An 18908-nucleotide genomic window follows, 5' to 3' on the forward strand; every position below is an offset into this window, starting at 1 on the left:
GCACAATCACCTTCTGAGGTAACCTCTCCCTCCTTACCTCCCAGGGGCAGCTTAAGCTTCACACGGAGAAGCTAATTGTTCAGTTCCAAGTTATATCCCCTTCTTAACGTCCAACTGATGACTGCAGCTGTAACAGCACAATAACAAGAAGCAGTACAATTTGAAACATTTGTGTATTCATCTACAATTTCTCCATTGGTAAAGGGCAGCTATTTTTCAGCAACTTCTTGGAGCATGAGCTCCTCTCCTCCTATGCCTGTATTAATTAGGGCCCAATCTCCTCCAACATTTTGTGTAGAGACTTCATTGAAGTAGAGGGGATCTGCATGGGTAGGTGTAACTTTGTCACCGCTGTCAGTGAGGGTTCTTACCAGCCTGTGGGGCTGCAGATCTGCACCTTACCCTGAGAAAGGCAAGGCCACCCCACTCTGTCCCTGTGGGGAGATGGGGGCTTCAGTGAGCTAAATGAAAGAAGCTGGCTCCTCTTGCTGAGGCTGGCTCCACATCCTGCTTCACCTGAAAGAAACAGAGCTGGACCCCAACTTCAATCCTCTGTGCGACAAGACAGTGCTGATAAGGACACAGTGGTTAAGCAAGACCGTCCAGCTGATGGCCACAGAAGCAAGAATGGGTAAGAATGGGTGTCATCCAGAGACAGTGATACTCTTCTTATTGCAGAGATTAGCAGCTGTGACTGGAGAGGATGGGTCCCTTTACTCTGCACAGGACACACAGCCTTGTCCTGTCTCCACCCTGCCCAAACCTTCCTCCCTCCATCACACACAGAGAAACAGAGAGGTATGTCTGAACCTTGAAAACAGAAGGCTTAATTTCTTCATTCCTCTCAATAACATGAGACTCTTCCAGAAATACAGACACAAACTATGACTGACAGTTCATGAAAAGGAAATGCAATGAATACAAGGATATCAGAACAGTGACACCTCTGCCGAAGACTCACCCATGACTGCCACCTGCCCCAGAGAAACAGCAGCTGACACTGACAAGTGGCTGTCCCCTGTGCCACCCCTGTGCCTCAGGCCCCGAGGCAGCAGCTCCCACAGCTCCTGGCCTGAACTGCTGGTTCAGGTGAAGTACCCACTCCAGTCCCACTACTATGTAAACACACTCAAGTCTTCAGTAAATTTATGCTGATCAAAAATGTAAAAAACCCTAACCCCCCTTAACCTAAGCTGCAACAGCACTGTTGCTCTTGATTTGGATACCCTGGGAACACTATAGGCCTTATTTTGAGCCGATGTATGGCAGCCTTAAAACACTCAAAACCACTTAGACCTAGAAGTTTAAAAGTGAGCAAACAATTCTGATTTCTGGGATTCCCAGAGCAGAGCTCATTTTGTTTAGTGGATAATCTTCTTGCAGGCTTTTAGGTTTATTTTGCAGAAACTGAATGTGCCAAAATATGCACCCAATTTAACATCATTAGACTTGAAAGCTGCGTTCAGTCACTTCACAGTGAAATAAAAGCTATTTTCCGAGCAAGACTGAAAACAGAATCACTTCACAGCAGTAACGCCACAAATCTTCAATAGATTATTCCTCTTCCAGCCCACCTCACACTACCCTTTCAGATCTCAAGTCCTTAGTCACCCTAATTATCACCAAGAACAAGTTTTACAACAAAGTCAATCTGGCAAAAATAAAACTAAAAAACCACAAGTTGAAACATGTGCTTGGATGCAAAGAAATGAAATCGGAAACTACCTCAACAATTTTCCAAGGCCAGATCAGTTACCATGGATGATGAAATAGAGGGAAAAAAGCTCTAACTAATATTCATAAATAGTTACTCCTGCTGCTAGAGCTTGTAAGAGTTATAAAGCTGCAGGGGCTATCAGCATCCCTCTGAATAGTTTAATGCATGCACAATTACTACATAAACCAAGGTACAGATCCTGAGGCAAGATATCTACAGACAATCTCACAACAAATAACAATACTACGTCCACATGCAAGTTGTGCCTACATCACTATTTTTAAACCCAGAGCAATGAATATGGCTCTGTCTAACAGTGAATACTTGGCTGTTCGCATTATATGTTCCAGATTGAGTCTTCTTCAGCTGGAAAACAAAATCGGGTTGTAACACTGGTGTTAGGGTGGTATAGAGCTCCTCAGGGAAGTTTAAACAGCCTCAAAGAATAGAAAAGATGTCTTTCATATAAAAAAAAAATCACTGAAAGAGACACACTGAACACTACGTATGAGTTCCAAGTAACTAATGAAAGTCTGAGATTTTGTAGTTTTACTCAAAGTTCAGTGAGGTCAGCAAAAATGTGTGACGTTTTAAGTGCCAATGCTCTGCTATGTATTATTATGCTTTAGTATAAACCTACAGTAACCCACAGAAATTGATCATAACTCTTCTGGGATCCTGCCCCACAAATACAATGGGAAGTTCCTATCTGAGCAGCTCATGCTGGAGGGCAGCTCCATTAGCCTCACTAGATTATGGATTTCTCTAATGGAGCTGGCTGCTCTGTCTGTCTGGTCACCGCTAAGCAGATAGAGACAGAAACACAGCCTGAGCCCACGCTGCTCTGGCACCCCACCTTCACAGCATATGTTCTTGAAGAGCAGGAAGCAGTGACTGCCTGGCCGGGAGAAAAAAAATCCTACTGTTCTACTGTTCCCAATTTATTGTTTAAACACCCCACCCCCCCCCCCCAAACTGCATAAGACAAGTATATTTAAAAGATTGTCTCCCCCCACCCCCCCCAAGTTTTGCTCACTACTTCATATTCCTCTCCTTCTCAAGGAGAAATCCCAGTCCCTTCTTTATAGATTTACAGCAATAAAAAAACAATTTTGGTTTCATATGTTTATCAGCATACTCGTTTCCTCTTGCACTGTTCCGTAAAAATCCCCTTGCACCCTTGTGTAACCTCAGTTGGCAAACTGCTCACAGCATAGGAAACTTTTTCCACTGAAATTTCTTTTCACACCAATAAAAGCTCAAGACTGCAAAATTCTCAGGCCTTGACACTTCAAGTTTCACTAACAGACTGATGCTGCTACTCCACTTGTTCTAATGACATATACCGGGATAAAGAGACCAGCCCAAGAAAACCAGCTGCAGACCTCTTAAATTAAAAAGTAGCAACGGCAAACCGCCCCAGCGCATGGCATTGCTGGCAGATGAGTGGTTTTGGTCAGCCACACGAAGTGTGCTGAACCCAGGTCTGTGTGAGAAACAGAGGGTAAACTGGCAAGCAAACCACAGAATACTCCTCTCAAAGTCACCTCCCCTCTTCCGCACCTGCCGACTCCGCTTCAACAATCCTATTATGAAATTTTAATCAGACACATTTGAGACAACCCACACAGCTCCCTCCTGCCCTCCACGGACAAGTTAAAGATACAGAAAAGCCAAGAGAAAGGCACCGCCAAGCACTTGCTTATCCCAACGATGGGCCGTGGATGGTGAGGAGCCGCTGGAGCGGGCACGCTGGAGCTGGTCAGGTGCTGGTGCCCTGCCTCCTGGCTCGCCTGGCGGGAGCCTCCCCACGCTGGCACGGCCCCAGGTACCTACCCAGGCACTGCGCCGGGCAGCGCCTCCTCCCCAGACCCCATCCTCACGGACCAGGCATGGCTCCCAGCTGGCAGGCAAGCCTCCACATCAGGGAGCGGGACCAGGCCAGAGAAGCGCTGGGGTGGCACGTGTGGGGTGTGGGTGGCACCCGCTTGGGCTCTGTCCCCGGCAAAAGCGGGCGATGCTGGCGGAGCAGAACACGGGACCCTGCAGCCCTTGGTGACAGACTGTCCTCCCCCTGTGCTAATCCGCGCCGCTGTGCCAGCTTAGGGGATATAATTAGACGCACAAAGGAGCCTTGTTACTGCTCCCTGCTAAGAGGCCGTAGCAGTTTTGATTATTCATACCAGCGACTCCACCGACTGACTCCAGTGAACACTGCCTGTGGAGCTTGGCAGGGAAAAGCTGAGCAAAGCCCAAAAAATGAACCAGAGGACTGTTCCTGGAGGGGGAGGGAGAAGGGATTTTTATTTTTAATTTGAAGTGGTGCTTGACATGGCACATGGAAAATACACTGAGATAAGGCTACCAATACTGTTGTGGGGGTTGTTTTCCCAGCTGTTCCATCTTTTCCTTTTGCAATCTTCTAAGCATCTATGTAGGTGAATAGATCAGTCTGGAGCACTGCATTGTTAAGAAGTTAATGTCACTTATGAGGTGACAAATCTGCTCAAGGAGCAAAGCCAAAAGAGAATCTGCAGAGCAACCTGGGCCTCTTAAGATCTCATGGGCTGTCAACGGCATTTGAGAGTTATAGATATTTCTCCTATACATTAAAACCAACCAGCCAGTCTTCTCAGGGAGCAGCACTTTCCCCCCAAAAGAAGCAGCCTGTGATATCCCCAGAAATAAATAAACTCAGTACTCTGGAAGGCACTGGAAATCAACGCCTATGGAGAAAAGCGGCAGGTATGTCCTTCCATCACCCAGGGAGACTGATGTTACAAATTCTGGGGATTTTGTTCAAAGGACAATTTATTTTAATAATCTTTTGAAAAAATAAGCTTTATTTCATAGTCACACCATTAATCCCCTGCTGCTGGACAGATCTGCACATGTAAACTTGCTGTGGTTGCTGACCATCATCATACCTGAGGATGTAAAGAATACAGTAACAGGCTGCACAGAGTTTCTTTGGGGGGAAACGAAAAAGATTAGTTCTACTGTATCCTTAAGGATAAGCCCAGGAGAATGAGGATATACTTTCTTCCAGTATACTGGCCTATATGCCAATACCAGGTCTTCCTCAGGTTCAAGGACCCACCACACCAAACACACAATGTCTATACGTTCTGTGCTATAAAACAGCAGATTGATTGTCACAATAAGCTGGTTGCACTGCAGCATCCTTACCCACTGACTGACCTACATCCTCTGTACAAGAAATTAATGGATTTTCACAAGTCAAAGGAGGATGCGCCTACAGTTGCAAAGGAAATGCTGGAAGTACCATGGATTTACAGAAATCCTCAAACTTCAGGAGGGAGGCGGAGGTTGGCAAAAGGGCAAGAAGTGGTCTTATTTTATGCAGGCATATTTAGATTTTAATAACAAATCTAGTTAAGACGGCATATGGAAATTACACAATTACAAAGAAGTCCAACAGCTTCACTGTGAACTCACTGGAGGTTAGATGGCATATGGCTAAAACTTTCCCAGCCAGACTGCAATTTTCTATCAAAAAATGATTGCACTGTATATAAAGGTGAGAGTATTGATTTCTAGTAGATGTTAAAGCTAATATAATGATGGTTTTTTGGAAGTAAGTCTCAATAAAGGTAAGCTAGCATGATGCCTTGCTTAGCAACATTAAAAAATGCACGTTTGTGCATATGCACATTCAGTTCAGAGAAAGAAAGCCTCTCATTTCATGGGACATTTTTCTAACGCTGTTTCTGAAAGAGTCTAAAAAACCATGGAGTTGTTGTTGTGTGAATGAGGATGCAAAGTCCAGCTGACAAATACTATCCTATACTTGAGGACTCATTTGGCAAAACAGAAGTAAAATCAAGTGGAAAAAAGGAATTTTTCCCTGAATTTCCACCAGCAAGTCCATCTTCATTTTGCGTAAGAGAACAACAAATAGCAAAGAGTGAGTACTATACTATAGAATCCACTGACTGAAAAAGTATTAGAATTACCTGGCACAGTGGTAAAAAAAAAAAAAGAAAAGAAAAACAAGTTAAAAACCAAGTATCTTCTTAATTTTAAAGAAGGAAAACCTGAGTCTCAAAATACAGTTTTCTAATAGCATTTTTAATTTGGCTTTAAAAAGCTTTTTTTCAGTCTTAATCTGCAGTCAGATACTGATGAGCTGTCCTGCTACACTGCAGCCAGAACAGCAAACAGACAAAGCAAGCTCATCTTACAAGGACTGTAGAGCATGGCAACACATCTGCTGGAAAACAGCTGCAAATAAACAGTCACATAATTGCTATGAAAGCATTTATAAAAGACTCCTTGCATTTTTAAAAATATCCCTAGAAGTACTGCGATTATCACTGTTCTTATTTTATACATAGGATCCAAAGATCAGAGAAGGTGGATGACCAGATAAATGCCATGCACAAACATTTCAGCCTACTGTATAATAAGGAATTCGCTGTCATGGACTTTGAGGGTGAAGACCACCTCACTCAAGGCCTTCCTGCAAGTGTAAACCTGCCTCTCTCCGAGGAAGTACAACTAAGTACATAACCTGGGATCGTTACTCTACTTGCTGTTGCATTACAGTGTAGAAGGAGAAGGGGCCTACAGCCAACTTCACACACTTGGTATTAATGCAGACGTGCTTATAAAGCTATGACACTGCATTTGTCATCCCAATGGTATTGACTCTATGTAGTACCAAACTTCTCATTAATAGCCTCTTTCTTAGAACAAGAAACTGTATGTTCCTACTTGAAAGGAAACCCCTGCACACCACAATCTGAGCTTCTAGAAGGCTTTACCGCCTTACTGAGAAACAAAACACCAGCTAAAAGCTTTCTAATTTGAAAACAGAACAGGACAACAGGTCAAGAGTTACACACCTCACCTTCTCCAGTCCCATTCCTGGAATTAGAAAACAGTGATTCAGGGTGAAAAGCTTTCACCAGGAACACACATATCAGTTTCACTGGGAAAGGTTTCCCAGAACTTTTTTTCATTTGTTTTAATAACCAAAATTGTGGGGAGTAACCTGCTCATCACTGAAAACAGCCCCACAGGAAAAGCATCATCTGTCTGTCCCAGTCTCTCCTCCACCTGGCTGTGGCTTCCTCAGGCATATGGCTCTTCACCGAAAATACAAAGACAAAAAACAGTTAAAAACCTGAACGCTCAATACATGTGCCCTCTTTGAGATGTCCCGGGAAGCAATTTGGAATGCTTTTGTCTAGACTGCCCTTCCTGCATCATTAAAATATGTATTAGGACATTTAATTTAGGAATGCTTATCCAAAAGAGACTGTATGTGTTTTAAGGCAGAAATCTCTAAATTATGTTTCTATCTTTGAAATCTCTTTGAAGTCATTTAATGAAAATAATAGCCACAAGAGAGCGCTACTAGCAAAGGATTCAACCACTGGAAAAACTAAAGACTTGAAGCTATACAGAATAAAAAAAAATAATTAAAAAAAGCATCTGTTGTGGTCAGGTGCTCTTATTTGCACATTTAAAAGAAGTCCTCAGACCTTTAATTGCTACAGCTGTGATCTTCAGAAGTCAGGAGAGATTCTGGGTGTCTCCATTTTTGAACATGGACTTTTGAGACATGTTTATTGCTCTCTGTTTTCAAAGGGAGATTACTTAGCAGTTTTGGGATTTTAGGCACCTTTAAAATGACTCACTCCAACTGAGACACCCGAAATTAACAGGCTCTTTTCTGATATCACCTTTTCTTTTTAAAAAAAACGTTTGTAACTTACTGAAACTCAGTGCAATGAGCTAAAACATCAAAACTGTGTTTGTGGCTTTGCTGTGTGGTTTTTGTCTTTGTTCACTGAGTACCTGAAGACCTTGTACTCCTTCTTACTTACCTTTACAAGAAAAGTGCTGACAAATCCTAAAAACAAAAAAAAAGCCAGCCTATTTTTCTGGAAGCAGCAAATGGAACTGCAGCATTTTTTCCCATGCAAAACAGGAGTTTTCCCATGCAAAAAAGTTGCTGTTACTGCATTATCAGCTTCTAGTGTCTTATCATAAAAGGAAGTGACTCCCAAAAAGTATCCCTGAAAAAGAACTGACCTAGAATTTGAAAACAAAACAAAAAAATACAACTATGTGCTTAACTTATGGATGTCTGGCAGGGGGGCTCTAAAAGATGAAAAAGTAGTAATAAAAGCAACCTATTACTGTTCAGATGTCTTAGGAACGGCAAATTGAATCAGTATTTTGACAGACAAGTTACTGACAGAATTCTATGATACAGGTATCTGTCCAAATTCCTAAATATTAGCAAAGCAGCGTATCCTACCTTAAATGCCTATTCTCACCTTACAAAACTTACACAAAAGATCTACACCATCACCTTTTTCCTTGCTGTCAACCACACCAAGACCTATAAAGTCTGTAGGATTGCTCTTTGCTTCCTCCTTCTATGGCATCAGGTAACTAGTTGGTTTGATCTCCCACCTGCCAGTCATCCAGTGTCTGCAAATGAAGCAAACGGCAATCCTACACTACAGTCAACAGCACTTCTTTTAAAAGATGCCATACTGGAATATTACCCTGTCATGACACAGCAGAGTATCTCCTTTCCTATACCATGACCTTGTAGGTTGCATTTTACATAAAAATAAACAAAGAGACTTGCAAAATGCTCTGCTTCAGTCTGTGAAAACAAATAAATACTAATAAATTATCAAGTAATAGTACCCTTAAAGAGTTCAGTCATTAACTTGAGCAAATCAGGATTTCACCATCACAGTTTGCTCTGGTTTTCCTTGTACCTCAGCCCAAGTGTACAGGCTTGAGCAAGATGGAGCAGCAATTTCATTTATAGATAAGATATGCACTTTCAACAATGAGGTATTAAGTTGTATGAGGTATGACATCATCTATCTTCCTGCCTGCTAAATTCACAATAGACTAACATGATAAAGCTTTCATATTCTGGAACTCTTTTTCCTTGCTGTGCCTTGGGGAACTTGGGGCACATCTGGATGTCTGAGATAAAAGTGTTGATCTTGGGATTTACGGTGTATTATATAAGCTACACAGATACTTTCCCCTCACCCTTATTTTGTGCATATTCCGCTACTTTTTGATAGCTAGACAGCATTTAAGTCCTCATGTCATTCTCTTACTCAGTTTTTGCCATGATTTATCAGAACTCCTCTAAAGAATAATCAAACTTTTTTTTTTTTAATCAGTATTTATCATCTGGAAACATCTAAAATGCTTCACACATTAGAAAATCAGCTATAAACAGGGGTTCCAGCATAGGTTACTTTCAAATATCTTGGAAATTACCATGCTACGTAAGTAAGGCGCTAAAGAAATTAACCTTTAACATAAATACAAAAAAAGGCTTAATTCATCAGTAACACTGAAGAAAAATGCAGTCTCTGACTGGGCAAACTCTAACAGTAGCAGCAGGAGCCAAAATACACAGGGGATTTTAGGCTGTCTCACCATGGCTGAGGCTAAGGATCAGAAGCAAGGAACAGGAAGCAGAGCAGCCCTCGGACATGCTCCCCACCACCACCTTTGCCCAGGACAGAGTTAGCAAGCACAGCAGCAGGCAGCTGCCTACACCAGCCCAACATGCTGCCTTCAGCAAGAAGGAACTTGCCCTGTCCTTGGAGCACAGGGCCATGGAAACCCTTGTGTTGCTTGTGGCCAGAAACAATAGGTGTTTTTGCCTCCCAGCCACTTACCACAAAGAGCTACCGTTCAATAGCTGTCCCGAATGAATTGAGTTTCCTCAGAAACCACATTCCACATACGGGTGTTTCTACACAGGTGTAGTGCCTTCCCACACCGATTTCAGCTGTGACTTACCTAACCATGTCCAAGGTGACCCACAAATAGGAGCTGGGAAGAGAGCTCCCCCAGTCCCAGTGCATTTCAGGAGGCAGCCCAGCCTCAGTTGTCTCATTCCTGGTTAAAACACTACAGCCACATGATACAAATTACTGAGCCTCCACAAAGAACACCACCACGAGCTGAGATGCTTCAAGATTTATTTGGGAATGCTATTTCGTTCTGACGTGTCCCATGCCAGATCAGATTTTGAAGACATTACCATCCCCCCAGAGCACTTTCTTCCCTATCAGATGCCACCCCTGGTGCAGCTGCCCACCTGCTGGCAAGGCTGCTCCATGAGCCAGACCAAAGAACTGACTCTGATTTCAATTGCAACCCAGCAGAAATTTCCCCAAACCCCAGCTTTTGTCACTCCACCCTTCCCTCTGCACTCAGCATGAAGCCGGACTAAAAGCGTAAGGGCCATATAACTCAGCAGCGTGGTAGCTGTGTCTCTCCATCAGACTTTGTCTTGCCAGGTGATCCAGTATTATGCAGATTCAGCCGCAATGACCATAAAATACTGTGTTTCTTGTGTAAGAGATAAGATGCAAATTTGTTCAGTTATTCAGTAACTAAAGCTGCAACAGTCTTACATTCCTGCCCTTCTTTTAGGTGGTCGTATTTCTGGAGTTCAGGGTTGGATTCAGAAATTATTTAGAAACCTTTTTACAATCTTTTCAAGTTGGAAGATTCACATGTAGTTACGACCAAGTAAAGCATAAAATCTCTACACTCAATGTGGTAGGCTACTTGACACTGAAACATTTAAGAAGCATCCAAGTTCTCAATCTTTTCAGTCATTTAATCTTCAGGAGATGAAATACGTAACCTAGAAGTACCACAAGGAGAACAGCACCACGCTGAAACAGGAGTATTATTACTACTCTCCTGAAGTTGCACATGTGCATGTCAAAGTTCTTGACCAGTGTTTAAAATACGCAACACTATTAATTGTTTAATAGCAACTCCAAACAATTCAGTATTTCAAAATACATACAACATACACAGAAGCATTCCTTCCGAGTGCAAAGATTCCTGACATAAAAACATTACTTATTTGGTCTTTAATGGATAAGGTTACAATTCTGTTTCAGTCAGGAGTCTGCACAGATCTACAGTATTATCAATCAAAACCCCCCAAAATTCTCAGTGTGTACATGTGAAAGTACTAGGTGAAATGAGTAAGTCTTCACCCCCCAAAAAATTTTAGAAGGCTCACCTGCTTCCCCCTCTCACTCAAGGGGCTAGATATTACAGTTTCTACCACCTGCACTGAAATTTACCAGTGGAAAGCAGTTTTAAGAACAAATCCAATGTACCACCTGGTAAAAAGCTATGGTTAAATCCTGTAAGCACTTGTATAATTTTTCATCTTCAGTCATGTGAGTGCTCTCACTAAATTGGATGAGACTATTCATGCTCAAAATTAACCATTCCAACAAGTGCATGCAGGACTGAAGGAAAAAAAACAACCAACCTAAAACCCAGTCATGACTCAAAGGTTGTTACTGTCTGATGCATATTCCATTCCACAAAAAAGCAACACTGCTCAATTTTGGTAATTACCTCACAAAACTGAATAGCGTTGCCACAAGTAACCTTCTGAATAAGCATTTTCAAATTATAGAGGATTCTTTTTGCCTACAAGGAAATGTCTATAACATTCCCCTAAAGGAACTGACCTGGTAAAACATGGTGACATCGGTTTGTACTGTTGGCTTTCTATTATTCAAGCTTTACAGGCTACATTTTTTAATTTTGTAAAGAAAAAGGGCTCCTTAACCAGGCCTGTAAGTGCTGTGCAATTTGTGTGAAAAGTTATGTTTGTGCTTATCTGGTTTCCTGCCATCCCCCTATGAGCCACGGTAGCTCACTGGGCAGCACCAAAGGAGAGAACCAGAGGGCCCCAGCCCAGTGATGCCCTGTCACATACCCTTTCTCCTCTCTCCATCACAAGACTCAGCTGGGAGCAGGGGCTGATAGGACATCCTATTTGGCACACATTTAATACCAGCCATCCTGCTTAAAGCAAAAGAGTGGTCCTACAGCAACACACTGATCTGTTTCTCAAGTGAATTTGCAAAACAGGAATTTAACAGCCCTTCCACCAACTGCAGTCACAAAGAAATGTTCCAACCTTGAACTTTAAAGCTGTGTGCATCTGTTAAGAATACCCACTCCCAAAGCATGTATACAGAAGATCTGCACAGGCACATGCTGTTCCACACCCACGTCAATGCCAAGAGACATGGGTAGCGATGGGGTATCACACCTGCTTACTTTGTCCAGCAATGGTACGTGTATGCAGATACAGCCCTGGCAAGCCTTACTGCAGTGTCCTACCTATTCCCAAACTCTGGCTGGAAATACAGGCATTAAAAATAAAGATCTGTTCTTGGTCAGTTAAGGTCAAGGTTAATTTTCAAAAAGGAAGAATTACGGCTACTGGGCAACAAAAGAGAAATCACTGCTATTTGTTCTGCCATAACAAATTCTAGTTCCAGAAGCAATGAAATCCAGTTTAACAGCAAAACAGATTTTACTCCTACTCATCAGCAGCTCTCCTCAAATGCACTTGGTTTTCCGAACAATACTTAACCATAACTGTGGACTAAATACATATAATACTTGCTTAAAATCTTTAAAACTACACATATTTTTCTAGTTGTTTCCCATACTAACTATTTTAGTACCTGTAAGACTAGAACTACCAACTGGCCAAACACAGGTAAGAGGCACCCTCCATCTGTATCTTGAAATTGTACAGAAAACACAAATGGCTTATCTTCTAAAGTCATCTCACAAATTGGTATTTTCAAGTTTCAGAGTACTCTTGCAGTCACAAGAGGCTATGAAGTGCGCAGCTAGCTGCTGCACAAGTCATAAATAGGTAAGACTAGGATACCTTTGGTAAGTTACACAAAATCCACTACAGGTCACAGGTGGTGTTGAGCATGTTTCCACTCAGTACATGACAAAATTTCAGTAACCTCCTATATGAGCACTGTAAATAGCTGTCACCTTCATTTTTGCTCAGGTCTCTGAGATAATACTGTACAATCTCCAAGCCCTTGGGACATTCATTAAAAACTCTCCTCCTGCTGTGCTTCAATTCAATGGCTGGCTGTCTTCATGAAGTGCCATGCAAATAAAGGTCACCCTAACTTTCCATGTCTAGGTGTTTATAGTTCACATATCATGACATTCACTTCCCTTACTAGGATTCCACACAGTTAAGTTTCAGCATTCATGCTAGGCTTCTGACAGCAAGTGTGTTTGCTCTCACTCTTCCCCTCTCCTCTAACAAAGGACTTCTCAGCACTGCAAAAACATCTTCACTTCAGCTACATAAAGGCACGAAAATAAACGCTACAGAAGGGAAAAGATGCCTGCTCACATGTGTATGCAACATGACCAGAACTACTCCAGAACGTCAAGGCTGGTTCTCAGGCACTGGCAGTACCTGCAGAGTTGGTCAAGTTAAACTGAAGGTCAGATTTGTGTCACCAGCAGACTCTGAAGGAAAAGAAGTCTATGGCTACTCTCTCCCCTGCCCACCTGTTTCCACTGCCACTAACACATGATTTAAGCAGCCAACAAGACAAGCCCACACAACTTCTCATGGTGGCTCCCAAAGGCCACGTAATTCCACCCTCACTTTAACATTAATAAACCACAAACGGAAGCATCACCTATGGGTCTATTTTTAACAGTTTAATGTGTCTCATGAATTCATAGTGAAAAGTTGTTCCAAACTTTAATGGGTTTGTGGCATACTCTTATGTCTAGCATGTGCAAAGGAATGGAGATTATATTTATTAACTATGAAGGGAATTTAAGTTAGAAGCACATGCAGAACAGTTAAATCAGACTGAATAAGGTAACCACCTCAGTATCAACACTCAGAGCAATTTTACATGTGCACACACAGACATGCACACATCTTTTACAAAACAAGAGAAATTCACATACAATTCCTGTAAGAAATGTCCTCAGCAGTTTCCTTTCCATTTTCCTAAGAAAGGAATTTACTTAAGAAATGACTCACTACTACGCTGATGAACTAGCATGTAATTAAGATGTGTTGACAAATCCACTTGAGAAAGCAACATGAAGCCTCCTGAGTCCTCTTTTAATCCAAAACCAGAGGCACAATGCACTTGCTCAACCATCAATATATATAAGCTACTTACACATCATGTTTGTTGTTGAGCCAGTTGCACAGTCCTGATTTGGTTTAGACCACAGCTATGCAATGTTTCCAAAAAATAGAAAAACCAAAGCCTGTATGCTGATAGCTAGCAAGTTTATGCTGAGTATTTGGTGCTGCAGGCACTTTTATTTAGAGACCAATGTTACTTTCCCTGTGCAAGTCAAGCATCAGATTCTTTAAAAACGGTGGATAAAAATAATTTTGTGGAAGCCAGCTACCACTGCTTAACAGCACCAGCCCCTTGAGAAACCTTTGCCACAGTCAAGAACTAATTATTGTGAATGAAACATATTACTCACTATGGCAAAACTTTTTCACTTGGTCTTGGCTGTAGGCACATGAGACTTCTAAACTGAAAACAGCATGCCCTCCTGCTTCCCAGGTACAGAAATAGCTGAATCAATGTAAGATCAGGATGTAGCGTTACTGCATGAAGGAGTGACCCGTATGGAGAAATTTGACATGGATATGCTTCTCAGCGGTGACAAATAAAGCCTGACTTTTCTGAATTCTGCTGACATTCATAGGAAGTAAGTTCACTGCCTTCCAGAAGAATTTATTTAAAAAGTAATTTTTTCACATCATGATAGTTTTTAAAAAGTTGCTTTCCACTTCTGCATCAGTCTAGAAATAGGTACCACAAACAACCCTAGGTGAAAAAAGTTTTCAGTAAAAAACCCACATCTTGGCTTCCCAAGCTAACTCTCACATATAGCAAGGACAAACATAATTAAAACAAAGATTCTTTTAACCTTCAGGATTGGGTCGTTGAACTTCAAACCATTTGTCTATTTTGTGCTTCAGATTTTCACGCTGACACCCACAGGGAATTAAATGTTAAATTAACACTATACAGAACATCACAGCACTAGACAAAGGACAGACGGCAAGCAGACAAAAAGATGCCAAGATGACTTGCAGATCAATATTTCATCTTATATGTAACTCAATGAAAGGGAATTGTGGGACTATCACCCGTCTCCCAAGAGAACAGTAAGGGTGGATCTAAAGAAGATTGAAATAGTCTAAAAATGCTAAGGCAGACATTTCAAGATTGCTGTAATTAATTAAAGTGCAGACTGCCCCTGCCTAGTGGTGGTCCTATCCAGCTGAAAACCTACTTCCCCAAGTAATTTTGCAGTCAGATCAGTTCCCTGATCCAATTCAATCCAGACCTGCAAGAGTGCTCATACAAAGACTAAACAACTGGTTTGCTTAAAACCAGGACTGTTTAAAGCACTCATAAAAATTCAGCCTAAGATTTAGGGCAAACAAAACAAAACAATACTGTTGTTCAAACCATAACTTCTGAAAGAAAGCATGCAACAAGTCTTTTATAAAAACCTGCATCATTTGAACTTCCAACAGGAAAAGAAAAGCTATTTCAGCACACAGACAGCAGTGCATGAGAACAAGCTGGCCAAGAATAAAGACTGGATGTTAAAAGGTTTCTGACCGTCAAAGGACTGATGTCCTAAGGCAACTTTCCAAGAGAAAGAGCAAAGTTGAAAAACCACAGACAAAACCCCTAGCTAATTTCATTCAGTAAGTTTTATGAAATTTCATTTAATATTATGCAGGCTTGTCAATGACCCAAAAAGCTATTGGTTCTTTTGGGAGCTATGGAAGTCTTCACGAATTTAAGACAAAAATGTTTTCCCTAACAACAGCCACTATTTCAGCCTCTTGGCTAGAACAGCTAGATTGCTTTTGCCTGCTGCACATGGGCTAGGGAAGGAAAAAGAGGAGGGATGAGAAAGGACTGATGAAAATCCATCAGCTTTGCACCAAACTGCACGCAGGCATGCATAGCAATGGGGCTGCTGCCTGCACAGAGTGGCCACAAATCCCCAGCAGCAAATCACTGCTCGATTAGCTGTGTGAAAGTTCTCCAAAATCACACGCATGAAGTGAAGCACTTGTGAATGACAAAAATGGCACAGCTGTCTCTCTTATGAGGGTATTTCAGCATCAGACTTTCTGCCATTTCCATAGATAGATCAGTATTCACAGATTCTGAGCATGTTACTGTCATACAACTGAAAAACACCAAGAAAGAGGGAATCTTTCCACTTGGTCTGAAGTTTTTCATAGTAATTAGGACTTGCTGTCTTGGCAGATTCTTCAGTGTCTATAAAACTTCTCAACCCTGAATTTCTTACTTTCTGTGACAGAAACAACTGATGTAACCTCTGCTAACAAAAGTGCTTTTACTGGAATAGTCAGTGCCAGTTGAAACTGCTGAACATCAACATGATTTATAATAGTTGTGAATGCATTTTGGTTTGCATTTATTAGCTTAGTACTACAAAAATACTGGAATACCTTCCAGAATTAGGTATTGGTGATGATATAAACTATCACCTGTGAAAGAGATTCGGGTTCCCATAATTCCTTCTGTCAAAACCACCTTCTTAAACCAGAGGTGAAAAGCATGCTTTTGTACCTCTCCTATCTATCGGTGCTATTTTACAAAAGACAGTCCTGATTTAGGATGGCCTCAAACACTGGTTATATTTACAGACTGGATCATCATACCTGTCAAACCCCAAATTTCAATATTTTCTGTATTGCAACAAAATTATTTTTTAATTCTAACTGATACACCCAAAATGCTCACGTGACATAAAAGACTGCTTGGTATAATTTGATAAAAATTAGAAAGTTCTGATTCTTCAGAGTAGGAAATTAATGAGAAAGATTTTGTTGTTCAAATTTCCTGGTTTGAATTTTTTCAGAAGTTGTAAGATTTAACCTACTTTAACATCTGATAACTTTTGTCAAAATTATTTAATGAAACTTATTTTTAATTCAAGTTAGTAAAAAAAGCGTGAACTCAAAAATTCTAAGTCAAAATGACAAAACAAAAAGCTTCCAAAATGTGTTCTGTTTTGATAAACTGTTTCAGTTTTTCCTCTTGACTAATAACAAAACAAAGTACTCTTTACCGAAACCACTTAAGAAACGCTTGAGACCTCAAATATTCTCACAAAGTGGGAAAATGTTTTTTTTCCCATGTAACCCATTCCTCACAGCACAACTGGCCCGGACAGGAAACACAAGAAAAGCACTGCCAGTGTCCGCACACCAAAGGCACGGACGCAGGACTGGTCACGCAGCCTGCTTCAGGCTCGGCACTTCAGGAGGACAGAAGGGAACAGAGTCCCAACTCATCAAATCAGAACAGTATACACAGAATACACTGCCTCAGTTTTTGCTCCGATCAATAGGCCACCTCTCCTCACATCTTCCATAAAGGGTCTGTGTTCAAGGAGAAGGTAAAATCACAGAACATGCACATTAGTAACACTAAATGAAAGTCATTATCTTGCCGAATCTTGGCAAATTTACTTGCCCAGTAGCTTATAACCTGGAACACTTCTGGTTTTCCAGCTGAACGACACAAGCTTACCTTTTTACTACAAGCTTCAGTGTCTTGTGTGAACCTTTCACCAGACAGATTGCTTCTTGTCGGAAGCCGGAGAGGCCCACATCATTGATGCCAACAATTTCATCCCCAGCCAGTAACTTGTCCACAGCTGCAGCTTTGCTCCCATCTTCAATCTGAAAAAAAGCGTATCAAATGGTAGAATCACTGAGGTTGCATAGTGCCACCTTTAAAATAAGTTAATGAGTTTTCAATATTGGCTTCATACAATAATTAATACAATAAATAAGTGCCTAAAGTAATTAAAAAAAGATGCATTCAAAAATGTATAAAGAAAGATTAATGATACAGAGACAACTAGAAGAGAAAAAATGGAAGAGGAAAAACCTGAGAAAACTAGAAAATGTGGGGCTCAAAAGCATCTATGGTTTTGAGCTCTGTTCAACACTGTACATGTAATCATACTTGTAAATAGAGCTTTGGACAGGCATCTTAAAATCTGGTTCTTTAGAGAAGGCAACCAATAATATTAATCATACAGTCAATAACATTAACCACACAGTCAACTCCAAAAATCTCACGTGCTACGAAACCTCAAAATACTGCTTAACAAGCTGGTCCCAAAAATACAGTGATTTTTAATCAGGCACAGAACATTTAGGAAAATATCTGAGAATCCACAATCCATACAGTTAATTAACAGCTCTGGCTAGAAAAAGATATGATGGTCTGAGATCCAAGTAAGAAAAACAACATGTCACACCGCTGAAGAACACCGTGATACTAGGGGAAATTCACTGTAAGACTATATTTTGCTGCCACAGGCATCTCTTGCATGCACTGAATTTTTACACAACTATTTATAACATGTGGCAAAACACGCACAAGATAAAAGAGTCAGTTTTGGCAATTCCTACCCCAATGAAGGGAACCACCACCCCACTTCCCCCTGCAAGTTACCCATTTTCAAAATTCAAAAGATATCTCAAAAGCTTGATCAGCCAGGCTAGTACCAACAGTCTGAACAGATTTCAAGTCAGAACCACAAGGATGTCATGAGGTTACACAGAGAGAAAATCAGAAGAGCCAAAGCCCAGCTAGAACTTAATCTGGCTACTGCCATAAAAGACAATAAAAAATGTTTCTATGAATACAGTAGCAACAAAAAGAGGACCAAGGAGAATCTGCATCCTTTATTGGATGTGGCCAGGAACGTTGCCACAAAGGCTGAGGCAAAGGCTGAGGTACTAATGCTTTCTTTGCCTCCGTCTTTAACAGTAAGACCAGTTACCTTCAGGGTTCTTGGTCCCTGAGCTGGAAGACAGGGATTGGGAGCAGAATGAAGCCGCGTAATCCAAGGGGAAATAGTTAGTGACCTGCTGCTCCACTTAGACATGCACAAGTCTATGGGGTTGGATGGGATCCACCCAAGGGTACTGAGGGAGCTGGTGGGAGTGCTCACCAAGCAACTTCGCATCATTTATCAGCAGTCGTAAATGGGCACTCATCTACAAGAGGGAAGGAGGATCCGGGGAACTACAGGGCTGTCAGCCTGACCTGGGTGCCATGGAAGGTTATGGAGCAGATCATCCTGAGTGCAATCACCCAGCATGTGCAGGATAACTGGGGGATCAGGCCCAGCCAGCAGGTATTTTCCTGCTTGACAAACCTGACTGTTGTATGACAAGGCGACCTGCTTAGTGGATAAGCGAAAGGCTGTGGATGTTGCCTACCTAGACTTC

General features: G+C 41.5%; 1 protein-coding gene across 2 annotated transcripts in view; it reads right to left on the reverse strand.

Moving 5' to 3' along the window:
• Positions 1–18908, reverse strand: part of SHROOM2 (shroom family member 2) — a 128068-nt gene that overhangs the window by 57953 nt on the left and 51207 nt on the right. For both annotated transcript variants that reach the window (XM_056328353.1, XM_056328352.1), the window contains exon 2: positions 17191–17342. In XM_056328353.1, coding sequence (XP_056184328.1) covers positions 17191–17342 — 152 coding nt within the window. The remainder of the gene's footprint in view (positions 1–17190; positions 17343–18908) is intronic.

The sequence above is a fragment of the Falco biarmicus genome, chromosome 2, assembly GCF_023638135.1.
Source record: "Falco biarmicus isolate bFalBia1 chromosome 2, bFalBia1.pri, whole genome shotgun sequence".
Classification (NCBI taxonomy): Eukaryota; Metazoa; Chordata; class Aves; order Falconiformes; family Falconidae; genus Falco; species Falco biarmicus.